Source organism: Danio rerio, chromosome 8 (assembly GCF_052040795.2).
Source record: "Danio rerio strain M-AB ecotype USA chromosome 8, GRCz13ab, whole genome shotgun sequence".
Lineage (NCBI taxonomy): Eukaryota > Metazoa > Chordata > Actinopteri > Cypriniformes > Danionidae > Danio > Danio rerio.
The window spans coordinates 60134609-60158089 of record NC_141028.1 but is presented as its reverse complement, the minus strand read 5'-3'; the positions used below and the strand labels follow the sequence as shown (position 1 = coordinate 60158089).

At 36.3% G+C, this 23481-nt stretch overlaps 2 protein-coding genes across 6 annotated transcripts in view; one reads left to right on the top strand and one right to left on the bottom strand.

Annotated features, from left to right (window-relative positions):
• The window catches only part of fkbp15b (FKBP prolyl isomerase family member 15b), a 44602-nt gene extending 41189 nt beyond the window's left edge, over positions 1-3413 (top strand). For 2 of the 4 annotated variants that reach the window (XM_087265552.1, XM_087265551.1), the window contains 2 exons: positions 372-501; positions 2982-3413. In XM_087265552.1, coding sequence (XP_087121678.1) covers positions 372-501; positions 2982-3059 — 208 coding nt within the window. In that variant the 3' untranslated portion in view covers positions 3060-3413. The remainder of the gene's footprint in view (positions 1-371; positions 502-2981) is intronic. The other 2 variants (XM_087265554.1, XM_087265553.1) reach the window with 1 other exon arrangement.
• A 1916-nt stretch (positions 3414-5329) lies between these two features.
• stambpb (STAM binding protein b) lies at positions 5330-22722 on the bottom strand. Of its 2 annotated transcripts, none has more exons than NM_001037570.2 (10): positions 22594-22722; positions 19433-19667; positions 17277-17352; positions 17094-17189; positions 15524-15872; positions 13288-13412; positions 12812-12949; positions 10231-10343; positions 9833-9932; positions 5330-6688 (listed from the first exon to the last, which is right to left on the bottom strand). In NM_001037570.2, the coding sequence occupies exons 2-10, from the start codon at positions 19636-19638 to the stop codon at positions 6632-6634; spliced, it is 1260 nt and encodes a 419-aa protein (NP_001032659.2). In that variant the 5' UTR covers positions 19639-19667; positions 22594-22722; the 3' UTR covers positions 5330-6631. The 2 variants fall into 2 exon arrangements, with proteins under 2 accessions (NP_001032659.2, XP_087119975.1); XM_087263849.1 differs by having other exon boundaries at positions 5667-6688; positions 15518-15872; positions 22594-22709.
• Positions 22723-23481: the final 759 nt, after the last annotated feature.

The following is a 23481-nucleotide window of genomic DNA, read 5'->3' as shown; positions in this document are numbered from 1 at the left end:
TAAGTGTACGTTTGTTTGAGGAAAATTGTTGCTACATTTTATTTTTTTTATTTTATTTCACCAAAAAACAGAAAGTGTTGTTCTCACAGTGCAAACAGGAAGCAGACAGGGGTTTGTTTTGGTAGCATGTGGTCCTGCGAATAATTGAGTTGGTTTGTTTGTGTCCTGTCCTTAAAGATCATCTAACTGAATCAGTTTCATGATTATCAAACCTCAGAACTCCCGGGAAATGAACTGAAGACAATCCTCTAACAACACGCCTGCTTCAACCCTACTGTGAGCATGAGCATAATGTCTGTGTGTCTGTGTGTGTGTGTGTCTGTGTCTGTGTGTGTCTGTGTGTGTGTGTGTTCGTCCTGCTATTCTCTCAGTTCGTCTGAGAGAGTAGAAGAGGAAAATGGAGAGGAACCATTTTTCCAGAGTCCCGTCCCTCCTGCATCCACACCCGTATCCACACCTGCACCCACAGAGGCAGCAGCCGACGAAGAGGAGGAGGAGCTGGTGAGGAGCTCACTGACACACACACACACACGTGCAGGCACAAATTCTCTCACAGTGTCTCTCACACATACACAAACTCACAGACACACACACACATACACAGACACAGTCTCTCTTTCTCTCACCCGCCCGTCCTCACACTTTGAGGACATTAATCGACCCCTCACCCTAATCTAACCCATCATACTGAGTACTGAACACTTACCTTAACCCAACACTAAACCCACTCTCAAATTAACCCAGCCCTTTAGTGAACAGCTGAGCCCAAATGTCCTCACTTTGACCTTTGGACCATATTTATACTCACCGGCCACTTTATTAGGTACACCTTACTATTACCGTGTCGGACTCCCTTTTGCCTTCAGAATTGCTTTAATCCTTCATGGCGTAGATTTAACAAGGTCCTGCAAATATTCCTCAGAGATTTTGCTCCATATTGACATGATAGCATCACACAGTTTTGTCGGCTGCACATCCATGATGCCAATCTCCCGCTGCAAGACATCCCAAAGGTGCTCTATTGGATTGGGCTGTCCGGGGCATCATGGGATGCACACTTCCGCATCTTGTCAGAGGTAGTAGGTAATCCGGGTACTGCTTGCATGCTGAATTCTGACATGCTACTCGACTCGCGTACTGAATTTAGAGTACTATCTAGTCGGGTTGTCGCAATACTATTAATTCATGTTATGATACTATACCAGCTGAAGGATCACAATACTGTAATTGATAACTCAAATTATAAAGAAAATAGTCAGAAATACTGTTTTATGTAATAATAGGCCTATTTGAAGTGCTGAAATTTAACACAGCTGTTTATTAAACCCTGAATATCTCAACTAAAACACGTCTTCACACTTAAAAATTCAATAATTCTTATTCAATTTCCAGATTTCACTCGCAAAATATTCAATACCGGTGAAAAATACAAAGCGTAATGTTCAAAAGGTCATTTTCAGCTCATTTTATTTCAGCTCAAAAATTCAGTGGATCAAATTCGGCTCTTAAAATTTGACATTACATCCGGGAACTGCAGGAAAAGCAATAGATCGCAGATCGACAATCTCCAGCTGCTTTTTCACCAGCAGGCGGACCAATTTAAAATGGTTAAACCCGTAAATAAGTGAGGAAAACAGTCAATAACAGCACAAAAGTAGCATTCAATATGGTCAATGTCAAATTTTAACAGCCGAATTTGATCCACTGAATTTATGCAAGCACATTTTTGAACTGAAATAAAGTGAATTGAAAATTGTCTTTTGACTATTATACATGAAATCTGCAAATTGAATAAGAATTTTAGAATTTTTAAGTATGAAAACGTGTTTGAAATATTTTTAGTTGAGATATTCACAGCTTCAATAAACAGCGCTGTTAAATTTCAGGATCTAAAATTACTCTGGCAGTCCAAGTCATTAGGATGCAAGCAGTTGTTAATTCAATGTGTTTTTATTTTTCAGAGTTTGTGCTATTCGATATGCTTTTTATTTCAACGCTTTTGGCATTGATTTTGTTCCATAGTTAATGACGATACTATCGTTTACAAACTACAGCAGCACCGCCAGTATTTTGTAGCCGTACTATCACGATACTACCATAGTATCGGTAAACCACGCAACCCTACTATATAGCATGGAAGTATGAGGTTTCGGACGCAGCCCATGTCTACATGCCTAAATGCATTGAGTTGCTGCGATGTGATTGGCTGATTATAAATGTATATTAACGAGCAGTTGGACAGGTGTACCTAATAACGAGTATAATTAAATGATTTACTTCACACTGCACTTTTTTCTCTTAACCCTTATAGTCTTGTTGTTTATAACAAATACCAACACAAACAATCCCTATGTAGGTAACTCTAGGTGTGGTGTTGGTTATATTGAAGGAAGTTGATTGATTTTCAGGCACTATGATATATTGTGCTGCTGCAGTCGTGATACGGCTTTTATTACGCCAGAGTGAGAATATAGTTCCTAACCATGTCAGTCTTAGAAAATAACAACTGTTCATTTTCCGTCAGTCTTAGTACACGATATAACAACAAGAGTCCATTAACTAGATTTATCAAAATTGTTTTACCAAAATAGTGCAGTTCTACACGGGGCGTCAGCATCAACGCTTCTCATTCACTTTGAATGGGTGACGTCAGGCGTTGCCGAACTGCATTGTGGATCTGTTGGCGCCGCTTCAGAGGTGTTGCTTGCTGCAGAAGTGAGGTCTAGCTTAACTATTCAAGCGGTGATGGAAGCTTCAGCCAATCAGGTCGCTGTATGCAAATACACCAGCTAGACAGTGGCCTATTGCTGATTGAATTTCATTGGCTGACGCTGCTATGACGATCGCTTCAGCCCCAACTTCAGACACGCCTTCAGTCAAGCGTTGACGCTGAAGCCCCGTGTGAATGGGGCGTTGCTCCTGCATAACTGATGGTGTGTGTGTGTGTGTGTGTGTGTGTGTGTGTGTGTGTGTGTTTTCAGAGTCTGAAGGGTCGTCCTCCTCCTGCTCCTCTGTTTGGTGATGACAGTGATGAAGAAGATCTGGATTGGCTGGGCTGATGTCAAAAATCTAAAGCACTGCAGACGTCCCATGAGGAGATCAACACGACGGCCGGGCGCTTCAACAAAACATGTCAGTATTCCCACAGAGAATGAGACATGTTCTGCCCAAAACATTTCAAAAGCAGATGATTATGGGCCGAGAGCTGCTTAGACACTGATTTGCTGCACACACAGCAGAGCAAAACGCTCATCTTTAAATATGCTGTAAATCATAACAACTGTTCAACTCTTTGTTTTTTAATCGTAATTTATGATTCAGAGCGATTTCAGAATACTCTCCGGATGCTTCTTAATATTTATACATCGAACTAACAGCAGCCCGTATGAATAAAGACAGTAGACTTCCTGTCAGTCACGGTTTCTTTAGTGTTTTTGACTGATTCCTCATCACATCATTGACACCGCCAAATGCATTCTCAGCAGGTAAGTGGTGAAGTGGCTCCTTCATATGGTTACAGTCATGAAAAATTACTTATTTAATCATCTCGAGTGCTTCCACAATTTTACAGAAGATATTTTGAAGACGCCATTAGTCCATTAGTCATGTTTGAATCTATTTTTAACACCAAAATTTTGAATATTGCATAAAATATTAGTGAATAAAGCAGTGTTGGCATTCAATGAGGCAAAGAGAACAAAACTCGCCACTTCCTGATCAACTGGAGCAAATATCAGAGAAATGTAGTTTTGTGTGGTAGGAGAAGCATCTGGTCTTTTTCTTCTCTACTAAATAGCAGGAAAAACAAATACTGTGGAAGTCAATGGTTACCGGTTTTCAGCATTCTTCAAAATATCTCTTTACACGTTTAAAGAGATGAATGGTGAAAAATGAAAATGTACTCCCCCTCAACGCTTGAAAAGATATTATTAGGAACACTCAAAACCTGTAACCATTGACTTGCATAAAAGAAACACAAATACTATAGAAGTCAATGGTTACCGGTTTACAGCATTCTTCAAATATCTTTTGTTTCAAGGGGATAGTTCACCCAAAAATGAAAATTTAATCTCTCCTCAAGTGCATCCAAAACAATGTTTTTCTTCCATGAAACACTTAAGAAGATAAAAAGAACGCTCACAACCTGTAACCATTGACTTCCACAGTGAACAACAAATACTATGAAAGTCAATGGTTTCCAGCATTCCTTAAAACATCTTTTTATCTGTTTAAATAAGATATTTTTATGTGTGTATGGAACCATTAACTTCCATAGTATTTGTTGTTTCTACTATGGAAGTCAATGGTTACCGGTTTCCAGCATTCTTCAAAACATCTTTTGCATGTTTAAAGAGACAGTTCACCCAGAAAAATGAAAATTTACTCCCCCTTCAGGGCTTAAAAGGATATTATTAAGAACGCTCAAAACCTGTAACCATTGACTTCCATAGTAGAAACAACCAATACTATAGAAGTCAATGGTTACAGGTTTCTATCATTCTTCAAAATATATTGTGTTTAAAGGGATAGTTCACCCAAATCAGAAAATTTACTCCCCCTCAAGTGCATCCAAAACATTGTTTTTCTTTAATCAAACACTTAAGAAGATATTAAGAACGCTCAAAAGCTGTAACCATTGACTTCCATAGAATTTGTTGTTTCTACTGTGGAAGTCCATGGTTACTGGTTTTCAGCATTCTTCAAAACATCTTTTTATGTGTTTGAATAATATATTTTTTTGTGTGTATGGAACCATTAACTTCCATAGTATTTGTTGTTTCTATTATGGAAGTCAATGGTTACCGGTTTCCAGCATTCTTCAAAATATCTTCTTATGTGTTTCAAGGGATAGTTTACCTTAAAATGAAAATTTACTCCCCCTCAACAAACTAAATTGGCCGTGGTGTGTGAATGAGTGCATATTGGTGTTTCTCAGTATCTTGTTGCAGCTGGAAGGGCATCCGCTGTGTAAAACATATGCTGGAATAGTTGCCGGTTCATTCCACAGTGGCAACCCCTGATTAATAAGGGACTAAGGCAAATGAATGAATGAAAACAATCTTGCATTTCTATTATATTTAAATGCAAAAACGCTGTAAATAAATGCTGGATTCCACACAATTCCTTCATGTTGTCCCAACACAAATAGATTAAGTTCACTTAATAATTGTGTTAACAAATTTAAGTACATTAAACATAAAACAATTAGGTTGTTCCCAAAAAAACTCAAGAATTGCACTGATTCAGCTCATTTTAAAGTAGTTTCAACAAGCAGCACAAAAATCCCCCCCCCAACCGCCCCCACCACCCCCGAGTGAATGCATGTAGTGCAAATTATTAGATTTTAATAGGAGTGTGCAGTATTTCTTGCATACAAACGTGATGCATGAGCTGACATTCTGTACAAAAATATTAATAATAATTATAAAAATACACAGAATTATCTTAAAATTAAAGTTATGAAAACCGAAAGTCTCCCTGTTAAAGATGGTGTACATTATAGATTCATAATATCACACCAGCAAGAGCGGTTTTCCCAAATGTGATCGATTTTCAAGTGTTCATACCGAGAACAGTTTTTTGTACACACTATTAGCCGACTTTGTGTTTTTACGATGGAAATACTTCAGAAAGTTGTCTTCTGGGAAAAAAACAAAGCTATCAGATTAAAAGGAGCTTCAAAATAAATGACTTTTTTTTTAATTATTTCAATACACCGTCTACATCGCAAAACAGATCCAGTGTGAACGGCCCCTTAAAACAACTCAATCATGACAGGAAGAACCAACATTATCATAAACTAATATACAAAGTGACCCCGCCAAAAAAAAAGCAGCATTTCAGAAGACATTTCAGAAATGTTGGCGTTCGGCGCTCACTGAAGATGATGCTCATCACTCAAAAGGGTTAGTTCACACTAAGCTGCAACCCATCTCTGGGAAATGCCGCAATTTCAAAACTCAGATATGGTTTAAACATCACTTTAATATCACTCGGTTCAGTTTAATCTAAACGATTAAAAGCAGATGAGGCATCAAACAACATCACAGTCTCTATAAGAGTGTCCTCCTAGGCTTCAGCACATGGCAGCAGGCAAACACCGTGGGGACGCTTCCCTGCGGCAGCCTATGTAACCCGGTGAGCGATTAAACAATGAAGTCCTCCGTAGCACATCCTTGTGTTGTGTATAGTGTTGTCCCTGTTATGAAGTTTTAAAATCGCTAGCATTTAAGCGCGTTCTTAAACAGCGCTGATTTGCCACAGTATTTACCAGTGCTCAAGGAAATGGCTGTGATTGGCTGAAAACATGAATCACAAAATACTAAAAAAAAAAACTGCTAATTTACTGATATTTTTACAGTGTAGAGCTAGAATAGATCATGTTTTGAATAACTGCTGGGTAAATCATTGCATAATTCTGATTTTTGCGTGAACGAACCCTTTTGAAAGCCCCTGCTGTGATGGTGTGTGTACGGATGACGTGTGTATGACACAGAAATACACCTGTCCTTGTGGATCCTGCAGGCCTGCGGAGGTGTTTGCGTTCCTGAGCTCTGGCGTTTAGTGTTCGTATCTCACAAAAAAAAAAGTGCCTGTGGAGGATCAGAGTCTGTCTGTGTCATGGAGAGGATCACCGCAGGTCCAGCATGGACACCGTATCTTCTGTGATGATGATGTGACTGCCGCCCTGAGGAAAACAATATGAACAGCAGGCATGATGTTAAAGTTCATGCAAAAATGTACTCAACACATGAACGTTAAAGAAGATTTTGCGCTAATTCTGTTGTTGTTGGCGAGTCATATAATGGTGGTGAATGGTGACAGGTTTCTTTTGATTTAAAGTAAACACATAGAAACGTGTCCAAATCAATAGTCATGTCTGCTGATGACACACTGAGGCCTTGTGAAGCAAAACGAATGCTCCAATTAAGAAATTGAACGTTGTTCATAAAATTATAAGCTTTTAACTATTAACAAATAGTCTTAGGCGCATGCTGAATGTAGTCCAGTCGCTTTAATGATGACGAATATTGTAGTTTAAAGCTAATAATACTGTAAATAATGTTCAATTTCTTACACTAAGGGCTCTATTTTGACGGTCCATGTGCAGAGTGCAAAACGCAGGGCGCAAACGCTTTCAGGGTGTGTCAGGACGCGTTTTTGCTACTTTAAGGACGGGAAATCTGCTTTGCGCCGTGGTGCATGGTCTAAAAGGGTTGAGTTTATTTTCTTAATGAGTTATAGGTGTGTTTTGAGAATAAACCAATTATAGTCTCATCTCCCATTCCCTTTAAGAGCCAGCTGCGTCACGCCAAGAGCGCATTCACTATTTACAGGACGCAAAGTAAGTCTAAGTGGAAAAACTGAGCATTTCACAAGCAAACAGTTGACAGAAAACAGTTAAACAGAGCATCTACTGTGTGACAATGAGTGATAAATGATCTACTTTCACTTTTGGATAGGGAAACCTTTACGCACAGACATCAATTAGTCTATAAATAATTAATTTCATTTGTTAAGCGCAAATATTCGTTTCAAAACTGTTTCTAAATTCAGTTCTAATTTCCAGCAAATGAATAAATGAACAATAATAATGAAGTGTGCTCAAAAACCTGAGTTATATCCTAAAACACATGCTGCGCCCCATATGGTCTAAAACCTGACAGGTGCGCAAATCTAAGCTTGTTTTTAATAAAACAAATATAAATATGGATATAATAAATAATACTGCTAATAATAATAACATTATACAAAAGCAAATTGTTATGAATGAACTGAAAAAGCCTCCCGAGATGAAGAAGACATGAAAGCAGTGATTTTTCATATTTATGTAGGCTAGAAAATAATATGTTTTGTGATATTTTAATCCTTTATATTTATATCCTATATCTATTCTTATTATATCCTATATATATCCTTAATATTTAAATTTTTTCATATGTAAAGGTATTTGCCTATTGCTCTCTTGTGTGTATTAAGCAGTGTGTAAGCGAGGCGCAACTCTGCGCTGGAGTTTAGACCGGGTTTGTTTTGGTTTAATGAAAAATCTATTATAGTTTCTCAAAATAGCAACGCGCCAGCGGTCCACCTCAGAACACCTTCCTTTTTAGACCAGAACGCCTATGGGCGCACATATGAGCGCTAATGCATTTGCTATTTAAACAGCATAGAGCAACGCCTCAAAACAACTCTTGCGCCAAGCTGAAACTACCAAAAGACTACTGCGCCGGGTGTATGATAGGGCCCAGAGTGTTCATTTGGCTTCACAAGACCTCAGTGTCATCAGGAGCCACGGCTATTGATTTGGACTTGATTGATTCCATTCACTGCCATAATATAAAATCACCAAGAACAACGAAACAGAATGTTGTACTGAAGAAAAAAAAAAGTCACTTATATCTCAGATTTCTGGATGAACTATCCCTTTAAAGGTGTTCGGGGTTCCCACTACAACCCACATGCCCAAATTCCTTAACTTTTCCCTGATTTTTACTCCCTAAAAAGCTGAATTTATGGATGATCTACACAGCTTATTTTTCACATAAGAGCAGCGCAGCCATTGTAACTCAAATGTGTCTGCTCTCATTCACTTCCATTCATTTTTAGCATAACAAAACAACTTCTGCTGCTTGATATTGAATTTTTAATCATATCGTTTTAGAGTATTCGGCTGCCAGTTGACAAGCGGGAAATAATTTTTAAAAAGGCAAACTATAAAAATATGTGAAACATGAAACAGCACACACACAAAAACCTAAACAAAGAGTATAAACAAAAGTAAATAACAAAAGATTTCAATGAATTTAAAGTCACATGACAAAGATCGGTAACATTAAACGACGTGGAATAAAAGATCTCTGAGTTTCGATGTCTAGAATTCATTCATTCGGCTTAGCCCCTTATTTATTAGGGGTCGGCACAGCAGAATGAACCGCCAACTATTCCAGCATATGTTTTAAGCAGCGGATGCCCTTCCAGCCACAACCCAGTACTGGGAAACACCCATACGCATGGTTCAGGATTGGTAGAGCTGCGCATCGATGAATTTGCTCTTCAGTGTTTGAACTCTCAGTAATGATTAAATCACACTGAACTGAGCTAAACTGAACTGAACTGAACTTAAACACTAAAACCTGAACCACACTGTTCCAGTTACTATGACCATTTATGTGAAGCTGCTTTGACACAATCTACATTGTAAAAGCGCTATACAAATAAAGCTGAATTGAATTGAATACACACTCACACACTCATACACTACAGCCAATTTAGTTCATCAATTCCCCTATAGCATGTGTTTGGACTGTGGGGGAAACTGGAGCACCCGGAGGAAACCCACGACACCAACACGGGGTGAACATGCAAACTATGAAAATAAAAGCCTTTGCATATTTTTCCAGACACATGCAGCTGCTAGATGTTAGTCAGATAACATTTCTATGTTCCTTCTTAATGCCATCTGTGTAAATAATTATCGATAAGATGCTTATGATGAGCCATTGTTTGTTTACCTTTAAGCTGTGACGCAGCACACACACATATCATGTACATCTCGACATGCGAAAGTGTTCCTCTGTGTGTTTTCATCAAAGTTGTTCACAACACTGATCCATCCACAGAGTTTGTGGTGTAGTCAAATGTTTACAAATGATAGTTAGAGCTCATTTCTGGTTAATGATGTCAGAATTTACCTCTATTTTGAAATGCATGTGTGACTTCTCTTTTCCGGAAAAATGACATCTGTGCCTGTGTGAACAGTCGTTCCGGAAATTTTCCGCATATTTACCGGTATCACTGTGTGAAAGGGGCTAATGTGTGTGTGTTGATGTACCGTGAACAGAGGAGGGTCTTTGGGATGAGGGTGAAAGCCTTTCTGAGCGCAGGTGGAGATCTCCTCCATACCGTAGTCTGTCAGTCTGAAGTAACCCGTCCTGTGAGAAACACACACACAATGACAAGTCAGGGGTAATTAGGCAAGTCATTGTATAACAGTGGTTTGTTCTGGAGACTATCCAACACTAATATTGCTGAAGGGGGCTAATAATATTGACCTTAAAATGACTTTAATACAATTAGGAACTGCTTTTAATCTAGCCGAAATAAAACAAATCAGACTTTCTCCAGAAGAACAAAAATTATAGGAAATACTTGCGAAAAATTCCTGAATCTGTTCAACATCATTTGGGAATTATCATACAGCTGTATATAAAGTGAGGGTGCTGGACTCACTGGTTGAATTTGGGCGAGCAGACGATGGCGATGGACTCGGGCAGCATCATCTGATAGGAGCAGTGTGTGTGCAGATCCACGCTGGACAGAAACGCCGTCTGTGTCGGGTGAGTCTGTGGAACAGAGAGACAGACCATAAAACACACACACACACACACACACAAACAAACAAACAAACAAACACACACACACACACACACACAGCAGAATACACACAACATTACAGCTCAAACACTAAACACACATGATGTATGTATGTATATATATATATATATATATATATATATATATATATATATGTATGTATGTATTAATATATATATATATATATATATATATATATATATATATATATATATGTATGTATTAATATATATATATATATATATATATATATACATACACACACATATGTATATACATATATATTAGTGCTGTCAATCGATAAAAAAAATTAACTAATTAATCACACCTTTTTTTGAAAATTAATCGCGATCAATCACATTTAAAAGACTGAAATTTGTAATTTTGGCTGTTGAAATGTAAAATTAATGTAAACGCAAGACAAAAACTATTTAAATTTCAAATATAATTGTTCATTAGAATTTTTTTTTAACTTGTAACACAGATTTCTTCATGTAAACAACAAACCCACAATAAACCATTGAGATCCTGGCTTGACAGCCATATTTATTAAAGACAGTAAAACACAGGCATGTTAATGACACTTAACTTTCAAAACAATCAACACCAATAAAGAAAACATTATTTCCAAGTTGGATTCTAATTGGACTGCAAAAAAAAATGCCAAAATACAGGCATTACAGATATGGAAAATGGAAAATTATAATAATAATAATAAAGTATTGATTACAAACAGTTGCCCTCATTGTAAAGTTGTATTTCTGTGAGTTGAGAAGGTTAATTATAAAGCAGAAACAATTTTACTCTTTTACATTCAGTCAGTTGCTAAGACAGTCTAGTCTGTTGACATTATTGGGGGACAATGTGGACCTTTTCTTTTGAATGATGCGAGCTGAGAGTGCAACACAATCTAATGGCAATTCGTAACTTTTTGATTTAGAGGCTATGGACGTTTATGCAGGTTTGTTGCTAAGAAACATGCGCACACACACCACACGCTGGACAGGTCAGGCGGAGCGACTCCCTTCAGATTTAACATGCATAATCGCGTTCATCAAATTTGCTTGAACTAAGCGTTCTAAAGTATGGCTGTATTTCACAAGAATTCTGACACAACAAAGCGAAGCATACACTTGCGTGTAAAGGCTGATTTATACTTCTGCGTCAAATGCACGCGTATGCTACGGTGCTGACGCATAACCCTTCACCGTGGCTGTTGGCGTCACTGACGTGCACCTCTCAAAAAATGTAACTACACGTCGCAACGACACATAGCGCAAGCTCTGTGATTGGTCGGCTTGGTAGCGCTGACGAGTCTAGGTGGGACTGAGAGCCGCGTGAATGGTGCGAGTCTGATGGAGCGATTGTTTACAAGTGTGGAGTCCCGTGACGGAGCTCCGGATGGAAAGTTTTGTTTTGTGTTTACCTCATAGTTAAAGTTGCTGCACGTCCGCCGGTTCCTGACTCAAAATGAGCGAGTTTGAGCCACTTGTACATCCTGGAAGTGTTCAGGAAAAGCAAAACAGCAGAGAAGAAACTCGACACTGAGGAACATTTACACCTCACTGCCCACTAGTGTTTCGAAAGTGTTAATGCAGACCAACAGAGACAGCGCGCAGAAGTATAAATGCACAGCTACGCGCGTTGCATGCGCCGTGGGTCACGCCGGTCACTTGACGCAGAAGTATAAACCAGACTTAAGGGGAAAACACGTCAAACTTAATGACACATGTGAGGGCTCATGCTGAAAGGCAGAGGAATGCGCTGTCTTTGACAGCTCGCGACTTCATGTTACTTTCTGAGTACATTTACATAAGACACCAATACTCCGATTTCAATATGATTAAGATAATACTCTTATTAGGAGTCGACCTATAAGCAGCGATTTTTGTCTACCTTACAGGACAACGAGTCACGAAATGCGGAGGTTTTTCTTTTCGTTCGCCATGCAGTATCAAACTCCATTAAAACAGAAGTCGAAAGTTAAAAATGAAACACCTGACATTGCATGAAACTCTGATTTTTTTTAATGCGTTAATTATTTCAAAATAATCGCATGTGTTAACGCACTAATTTTGACAGCACTAATATATATATATATATATATATATATATATATATATATATATGGGAAATTATTAGTAAGAAAGTCATTTTATCAGTTTTTTTTTTTGGTGAACAAAAGTGTTCTTTGAGCTTCGCATGATTACAGTTGATCCACTGGAGACTGGACTGCGTTTCTGGTTTCCTTCTGGCCCCTTGCTGTCTATGGAGGATGAGGGAGCTCTCTGATTTAATCTAAAATATTGCCGTTTGTGTTCTGAAAATGAACTAAGGTCTCAGGATTGAAGCGACATGAGGGTGTGTGTAATTAATAACAATTACAATTATTAGTTGATCTAAATCCTTTAATCTTGAGCTCTGTTTCGTGACTCACGTGTATCCAGCCCAGAGTGATGAGGTTGTACTGGTCCTGCACCAGAAACAGCTCCTCTTCGTTCTCTGTGTCACAGTAATCTGGACCTCCACACTGCTTCGGGACCACCACGTGTGTCACAGTGAAGGCGTTCCTGTTCTAAAACACACACACACACACACACACACACACACACACACACACACACACACACACACACACACACACACACACACACACACACACACACACACACACACACACACACACACACAAGACTCTCAGTTTACATCTCTTCATGCGCTATACACAGGGTTCCCAGTCTTTCATGAACACTGAATTTAAGGACTTTGTCAATCACTATTAATTTAATAATCCAGCACCTTAATAATTTACTATTGCTACAGGTCTATTGGTGAAAAATTAAACTTGACTGAAGTCTTATTATGGTGATTTATTTTCTGAGCTGTGTGTGTGTAGGAGCAATAATGTCATACCAGTGTCCCACAGAGGATCCCGCAGGTCTCCACTGCCCTAATAGTGTTGTTATTGGCCAGCCGCAGAAATTTGCCACACAGCTCCGCGGGAACAGCGATCTGCCGTAAACCATCGATCAGTGTAGCTGAAATAGCAAGAGAAGCAGAGCCTGTACTCACAAAACATTCTCCGAAATAGTTTTCTCTTCAAATGTATACACAAGACTGCTGAGACAAACTTTTACTGAGGAAAAGAGGGACGTCTGAAGCTCAGAGTGAGGGCGGAGTCAACTCTGTTGCTATAGGTGATGTCATCATGCTTATTAACTATGCGCAAAGTGATTGGCTGATGGGGAGGAGTTTCTGTCAGAGACTAAATAAAGAAATATACAGTTATGTGTGTGTGTGTGTGTGTGTGTGTGTGTGTGTGTATACATACACATACATACACTGCTAAGATCAGTATTATTAACCCCCTTGAGAAATATAATTAATTTTAGCTTTTGTGAAATTAGTTTGATTTTTTTGTCATTTAAAATTTTCTATATTTAATTTTTATTTTATATTTAAAACTTTTATATTCACCATTTATGATTACAACAAATAATAATAATAGTAATATGCAAATAGTTTTTATTGATTATTAAATATTATTTATTTTAGGTTTAAAGCTATTTTTGTGATTTGGTAGTAGTGTTCGCTACTGCTAACATTTCAGAATTAATAACAAATATTTTTAAATAAAATAAGTATTAGTATAAATATTATATAAAAAATAAATTACACACACACACACACATATATATATATATATATATATATATATATATATATATATATATATATGTATTTTATATTAATATATAAAATAAAAAATATATATATTTTTCATTTAGCAGTTTATTAAGTCCAATTTATTAAGTCCACTTTATTATTTATTAATGGACTTTATTATTTTTTAAGTGTACAAATACACTTTATTAGTTGCTTTTTGATAAAGTATTATATAAATAAATATAATAATACATAAGTATTTATATTAATAATATATAAAAGTATTGATATTATTCATTTAGCAATTTATTTTATGATTTGGTATTTGCGAGTCCTTTTCGTTACTGCTAATGTTTTGCAGATTTGTGAAGTAGTTTAGGCCTAAAAAAAAACCTCAAATACACTCAGCAGTAATAAAGATTTAAAAACATGAATTGATAGATGGGGTGTGAACTTCTGAACAAGATGATCCATTTCATTTAGTCATCTATTTATTGCATTAAATACCTTTTTAACAGCCCAAAATTATATTAATAATAATATAGATACAGTGATCAGCATAAATGAGTACACCCTATTTTTATCATTTTTATCCATTTCCTAGTGAATATACGTAATATATGTTGGTGCATTTGGACAAAACAGATTTATTAAAAAGATGATTATAATATTTTAGTCATCAAAAATCTAGAAATAGAAAGATAATACTTTTAAATTACAATCTACAAAATGTATATATTTTTTTTGTTTTTGTTTATTTTTGCCATTCTGTTTTTTTGTATTTTATATTTTTCTATAACATATAAATTCTGGCTACTCATTTTTGGACTGTTATTGCAAATTATTTTGTTAGATGAGCTCAAGATCTGCCTTTAGTGCTGACTAAACTAATGTATATGCACAAATATAACATTGTAAAGCTTCCGATAGAAAATAGTCATCTAAATATGAGATTTGTGAGGTTCCGCAACTCCTATATACTGAGCACTATATTTACATATATATACACACATATATATATACATATATATATACACACACATATACACACACACATATATATATATATATATATATATATATACATACACACACACACACACACACACACACACACACACACACACACATATATATATATATATATACACACACATATACACACACACATATATATATACATATATATATACACACACATATACACACACACATATATATATATATATATACATATACACACACACACACACATATATATATATATATATATATAAATTAAAATATAATTTAATAATTATAATAATAATAATAATTATTATTAATTATAATTATAAATAAATAATAAAATAATCTATAATTCAGACCTCACACTTGCTTTATTTTTAATATGTTCGTTTAAAGATAAGTAAATGCTGATCTGCTCTTATCCTGGAGGAGTTTTGTGAATAACACAGAATCAGAAAGCGAGTCGTACTCTTACTGAGGTGACTGGGTTTGAGCGAACGGTCGAAAGTGGGCGGAGCCGGTGCTGATGGAGTGCTGTGATTGGCTGAGGGCTGCTGCGGGCTCTGAGGTGGAGTTGGGGATTCTGGGAATGGCACGGGCGGACCCTGGATGCCCGGGATGAGCGGTGTGTCGGTCTGCGGAGCTGCTGGAGTGTGGTGTGTGTGCGGATGGCGATGGCGCTCCTGCTGCTGGATCATCTCCTCGAAGATGCTGAACTGCTCCTGCTCCTGCTGTCTCCTCTGCAGCTCTGCCACACGTCGACGCTCCGCATCCAGCTCACGCTGACGGGACAGCTCGCGCTCCACAGCCTCAGCCTCCACACGCTGACACACACACACACACACACACATATATGCATGAGGTGTCACACGTGTTGTCAAATACGTACGCACACTCAAGCTCACACACACACACACACACACACACACACACACACACACACACACACACACACACATTCATGGATGCGCGCGTGCACACACACACTCTCACACACACACACACACACACATACATGCATGCGCATACACACACACACACACACACACAGACAAGAACACACACACAACACTTGCATGCATAGACACACACACACACACACACACACATACTTGCACGCACAAGCATGCACATACACATAATCAAGCACACACATGCATGCACACACACATTTGCACACACATCACACCACACGCACATGCATACATACACACAGACACACAAGCATGCACACGCACACATGTGGACAAGTGTGCACAAGCATACATACAACCAAGCATATGCACACACACAGACAGCACAAACAATTATGCGCACACACATTCACACAAGCATGCACACACATGGACAAGCACGCACACACAAATGCGCGTAGACACACAAGCATACATGCACACACACTTATACGTGCACATGCATGCCAACACACACTTATGGACAAGTACACACACACACACACACACACACACACAAACACACAGACAAGCACACACACATACACACGCACATATATATACGTGCACATACATGCATGCATGCACTCACACAAATAGACAAGCACACACACACCACACTCACAAGCATGCACACATGCATGCACACACACACACACACACACACACACACACACACGCGCGCACACGCATACACACAGATAACAGATACAGACACATGTAGACAAGCATGCACACATGCATGCAAACACAGATGCACGCATACACACGAACATGCATGTGGGCAGACACACAGACACAGACATGCACACACACATACGTGCACATAGATGTATGCACACACAAGCTTAAAGTTTAACTAAAATTTATATGAACAGAAATAAACAAGTTCAAACTACCAACACAACACATCTCTGTGTGCATTACAAGATGCAAGAACATTTGAAAAGAAAATCTCGATAAAACGCAAAAACATATTTTAAAATTAGATTAACTGATGCACATTTTAATTTTTTGACTATTTTCTTTTAGTTTTGTGGTCAAATATGTCTTGTTCCTCTTAAATAATAAGGTTTGTAAAATGTGCCTCACCTTCTTGCTGATGTAGTCTGCATGCTCTCTCTCATATCTCCTGAGCAGGAGCTTCTTCAGCTGCTCTGCTTGAGGGAAAGCCGTGTCCTTCAGCTTCTGTGTGTGCGAGGAGAAACAGCAAACGATGATAAACAACACACTCAGACGACCAGCGGAGATCCAGACTTCACTGCTCTACATTACCCTCAGTATCTCCTTCTTCTCAGGAATATTAGACAGCTTATATTCTGGATGTTTGGGGAGTTTCTCAATGAAAAGCCTGTCAGGCAAACAAAAAAATTGAGTTATCCTATTCGTTTTTTAGTTAAATTCTCAGATTAGGTCTTTCTGAGGTACTGGGCGTGGCTATACATACTCAACCACGCCCCTCCAGCTGTCAATATGACAACAAACAGAAATGGTGAGCAGGAGGAGTCTGTTGTGCTGTGTTCACACCAGATGCGGAGAATAAATCACACGATATTCACGCATAAATAGATGCGAGAACATTTTGACGCTTCATTCATTCGCATGTGAAATTCACGTCACACTAGATGCGAATTTGCGTCATGGGCAGGGCTTCTGTCTACCTGGTGACTCTAGTTTCGTTGCTAAATGGTTAACATGGATTTTATTGAGAGATTAGCTGTGCTTAATGTGCTTTAGGAAGGCTGAAAAACAGCGTAGATTCAATCGGCGCAATGTCTGAGTGCACTAGATCCTTTCAGAGGTTTATCAACTCCTCCAGAAACTACACCTGGATGATTGAGGCTTTCAGCGGTGCTTCAGACTGAGCCCAGGCCAGTTTGATGTACTGTTGTCGGCAAGAGGAATTCCCCTCGGGACACTAACAACAGGCGCTACGCCATAATCACGCCCGTACAAAGCAAGTATCAGATGACGCCATGCTAATGTCTGCTGACGTTCAGATTTTCCAACTCGAGCAGTTCACACATCAGGCACGCAAAACGATCAACTCGAACGATCTTCATTTGCCTGAATCGCCTCATTCGCACGCATTGCTTCGCAGGATGTGTATTCTCGTCTTTGCCTTAACATGTAAATCACTCGAGTTGATGCTTCATCCGCGTCTGGTGTGAATGAACGCAGCATTAGGTTGTAATTACTCTTCTAAAACCTGATCTTTCAGAATGAAACATCTACTTTACTACGTCCAATCAGCTTGCAGTAAAAAAAAACAAGCCACGCCCACTGTTTCCTTATTTGATATACTGTTACTCTAGGAAGTGTCACAATAGAAAAAAAAAACAGTCAGAGCTTTTGATTCATGCAGATTTTAAACTTTTGTGAATAAACTAGAAGGAAAAAAAGAAGTGCGCTGCACTTTTTATGTTGCTAGGCAACCACTGAACTAGCTACGTATTCTGCGTGAGCGCTGCTGTGATATTGTTATAGTTGTAATATGTATTAATATTGTAATATTCATGATTTGTGAAATCATACAGCTCCGCATAATTCAAACAGCGACAGCTAGTCTCTTCTTTTTTTTTTAAAGTCTCTGTAGTCATCTTGACAAAACAAACACTGTTCTCACCTCAACGAAAACCTTGCCTCTGCTTTCATTTATTAGGACATGGAAAAAAGACGCAACTGATTTAACACGCTTTTTCCACTGAGCGTTGACGTTTTTTTCTTTTTAACTAAGCAAAAAGGTAAAAACGTGAAGTGCGCAGGGCGCATAAGTGAACTATAGTTGCTATGGAAACAGCAACAATAGTAAATATAAACAAATGTCCTATATAATAATATATAGGGTATAGGGTATATTACACTACAATACACCACGGTTTACCCGTATCTGCTGTGGTGATTCTCTAGTTTCTAAAGTAACACAACTATTATAATATAAACAAACAACTCAATAGGTATATTATACTACAATACACCACATTTTACTGCAGTAACTAAAACCTAAAGGATATTACATGATTTATTACAGTTCACTAAAGTTAACACTACAGTATGTTGGAGCACTCATTAACAAAGTGTTGAAAATACTAAATTAAATACGGTATTTACACTGAAATATGAATCAAAATAATCTACTATAGGACTTTTTCATTAAAGTGTTGTAAAAACCATATTATATACAGTATAATACAATTGTATGGTTCATAAACAGTAGTATTTACTATAAAGTACTATAGTATTTTTTAATTAAAATGTTGTAAACACAATACAGTAAAATACCATGTAATGGATCAAAAGCATTAGTATTTACTATAAACTACTACAGTACTATTTTAAGTGGATATGTTGGGAAATGTTTGAAGATCATAGTAATTGTGTCTTCATCAGTATAAGTAAAGAGCAGAGCAGTTTTTCGGAGCTCTTCTTACGTGATGTATTTGTTGTAGAGGACGAAGGCGTGTTCTGTGTTTCCCTCCTCAGCGTAAACATGTGCCATGCGGATCATCTCCATGCCCGAGCGGAAATACCTGCGCAGTGGCACGCTTTCATTCATCTCCACCGCGCCACCCTTCTTGGTGAGGGCTCGAACCCGCTCCTCTGGGCTCAAACTCACGTCCGCGTGATCCAGCATCATGAGGGTCAATGTGAAGGTAGCGGGGAAACCTGACAGACGGCACACACAAACACTTCTATATATCTCACCCCATTTGGCCGTGTAGGCATGTTAAAAATGCCATGGCATGAAGCTTAAAGGGGACCTATTATGCACAAATCACTTTTATAAGAGGTTGTGTGGCAACAGTGCGTGAATATATCCAGCTTCTAACTGTAAACATTTATTAATTCTATGTTTTATAATCACACTTAATTGTCAACACTTTGACTGACATTCTCCCTTTGTACGTATCATCACAGGGGGAAAACCCCGCCCACTAGTGAACATCTCTTCCTCATTAGCATACTATGTAGCATTAGTCCTGTTTTAAATCTGCCACATGCTGACACAGGCATTTGTAGCTCCGCCCTCTCCTGAAAAGAGCACATTCTCATTTGAATTTAAAGCGACAGTCACCAAAATTAAGATCAAAGTCTAAAAAGGTCAGCTTCAGAGAGTTATAAAAGATTATCTGTGTGGTATTTTTAGCTGAAACGTCACTACACACACACTAGGCACATCAGAGACTTAATAGGTCCCTTTTTACTTACATTTTTAATAATATGCTGACTGTGCAACTCTGTTTCCTCCTATATATCCACACCTGAGCAAGTGTAAAGAACATAAAGCGCTTTAAAAAAGTGCTACTGCTCTAAAATGTTGCTTTGTTTCATACTTCTAAACATTTAGAAAATTTATCACCTAATAATTATATAATTATATATATAATATATATATATCAAATAAATATAAATATATATATATATATATATATATATATATATATATATATATATATATATATATATATATATATATATATATATATATATTTATTTATATATATATCAAATTTTAAATTGTATATTTACATACTGTACTATCACAAATAACTAGACTCTAATCATAAATAAAACTAAACATCATAAAAAAACTAATAAAATGAAAAAAGTCAAATTACAAAATCTTCATTTAATTTTTTAATGAGAAAAGAAAATGTAAAAAATACAAAATAATAAAAAACATTCATAGACAATAAAGAAGGATGTATTGGAGTAGACTAAGACAATATAAACAGCTGAGCCTTTAGCGTCTTCTTAAAGACTTTGAGGAAAAGTTACAGTAAAATACATGTTTAAGTGACAGAAAGTATTCAAGTAAACGTTTTAGTAATGCGTTTACAGTGTCTCGAATAATGGCATACATCATCTAATTTCATGTATTTTTTTTTAATATATGCATATTTATTTATGTGACAAAAAGAAGTCAATTAAACGTTTTGGTAATGCATTTATGGTGGCATAAATCATCAATAAATGCATAAATGATCCAAATACAGTTTTTTTTTTTACATTTAAACAGTGTATAAATCACACATAAATAAACTTTAACGTTAAAAAACTAAACTTAATACAAAAATGAAAAAAAGTGAGAACAGAAAATGTATTTATAAATTTTATGAATTTGCAATTACAAATTATATATTTACAAAAATATATGAATTACAGACAATAAACAAGATGTATTGGAGTAGGATATACGACAATACAAACACTTGAGCATTCAGCAACTTCTTACAGTCTTAGAGGTAAAGTTACAGTAAACACCCAGCTTATGTGATGGAAAAATTCAATTAAACATATTAGTAATGCATTTACATTGGCATAAATCATCAATAAAGGCATAAATCATCTAAATTCAGGTTTGTTTTATTATATTAATATTTAATTTCATAATATATTTAATATATATATAATATATTTAATAATTTATATATATATATATATATATATATATATATATATATATATATATATATATATATATATATATATATATGTACTTCTGAATGGTGTAAATGTAATGTAAATGTAATCTGTTTCCTCCACCTATATATAAACACCTGAGCAAGCGTTAAAGAAGAAATGTCATTTACTGTGCTCTCAGATTGAATATTAATTCAGATTAATATTTAGTATTTTTTGTTTTTTACATTTAAACGGTGTATAAATGACAAATGAGTAAACTTTAACGTTAAAAAAAAACTTTATATAAAAATTTTAAAAGTATGAACCGTAAATGTCAAAACACAAATATTCATAGACAATAAACAAGATGTTTTGAAGTAAGATGTAAAAATTGGGGTGGAAGTTGGTTTTATATTTGTACATTCAGACTTTATTTATTAATTTTCTTGACAGCTTAGTCCCTTTATTAATCCGGGTTCGCCACAGCGGAATGAACTGCCAACTTATCCAGCACATTAGGACTGTCTCCTTAATAATATAATTTCAGAAATGTATTAATTGCTTAATTATATAAATTTATTAATTCTAAATAGTGAAATCATATCTGACTATCAAAGTACAACAGTTCACAGTCAATTAAACAGTGTTAATGTTGTTTTGAAGTCATACTAACATGTAATTTCAGTCCGAATATTCAAAGTACCATGGTAAACAATACAGGGAGCTGTCACTGAACGAAGGTGCGAATATAAAACCAACTTTACCTCAATGAAGTAAGACAATATAAACACTTGAGCATTCAGCAACTTCTTACAGTCTTAGAAGTAAAGTTACAGTAAAAACCCTGCGTATGTGATGGAAATAATTCCAGTAAACGTTTAAGCAAACTGTACTGGCGTTATAAGTGAGTGGGATGTAACCAATCTTACATTTACTGAGTAGTAAACAAACATACTGTGTAGCCTGAATAGATCAAATAAATGACTTAGACTAAATTCTACAGCTATAAACACAATCAAAAATAGCCGTAATGTTACTTTATGTCAAATATCACACATTAACGAGCATGTAGAGACGCCTTTAGTACGTGTAATTGTTTTAAACTCATGCGAACTGTTACAGTATGTGATGATAAGGGATATGTGCAGCTAGCTTGCTAATGTCAGAACGCTTCAGACAGTCTTACCGTGCTAATGAAGACAGATTTTCAGCTTTCAGTCACATTAGCTGTGAAACTCGTCCATATCAGTGTTTCTCTGTGGGTCTGTGTTGTGTCTCCATCCCCTTTCGCGTTAATCTCTCACTTACTTCCTCTTCCGGTTTGACAGCAGCAGCTGCAGGTATGAGCTGCTCGCAGATCAGTTTATTTTCACTCTCACTGACCGTCGGTCGATCAGATTCAAGGCGTGTCAGTTAATAAGTGACCGATAAATAAACGATAGACTGCATTTACTCACTGATATTAACCCAGAAACCGTTCGTATTATTGATATTAGTGCTGTCAAGTGATTATTAGTGAGTAATCACATCCAAAAAACGTTTGTATGTACATAATATACGTGTATTAAATACAAATACATACATGCAAATATGTGTATGCATATATATATATATATATATATATATATACATATATATATATATATATATATATATATATATATATATATATATATATATATATATATATACACACACACACATATATATATATATATATATATATATATATATATATACATATATATATATATACATATACATATATATACATATATATACATACATATATATATATATATATATATATATATATATATATATATATATATATATATATATATATATATATAGTATTTTATGAATGTTTGAAATGCACGGTAGACACATAATATGTAAAAATCCTTTTATTAAAGACAGGTTTATAAAAAATCAAAACAACATGCTCTGATGTGAAAACAGCGATAAAATAAGCCCCTTCAAGGTCATGTTAGCTCACCCATTTTATTTACAATATAAACAAATTCATAGAGTATTGAATCATGCAAAAAAAAAAACATGCTAGCAATGTGCT

Excerpts from the sequence above, each read along its gene's own strand:
- stambpb (XM_087263849.1), bottom strand. The coding sequence starts at position 19,638 with ATGATGCTGGATCACGCGGACGTGAGTTTGAGCCCAGAGGAGCGGGTT. Across the intron at positions 15,873-17,093 it reads CAGACTACATCAGCAAGAAG|CGTGTGGAGGCTGAGGCTGT; the intron begins GTGAGGCACATT and ends TGTGTGTGTCAG. Across the intron at positions 13,413-15,517 it reads ACCCAGTCACCTCAGTAAGA|CTACACTGATCGATGGTTTA; the intron begins GTACGACTCGCT and ends TTGCTATTTCAG.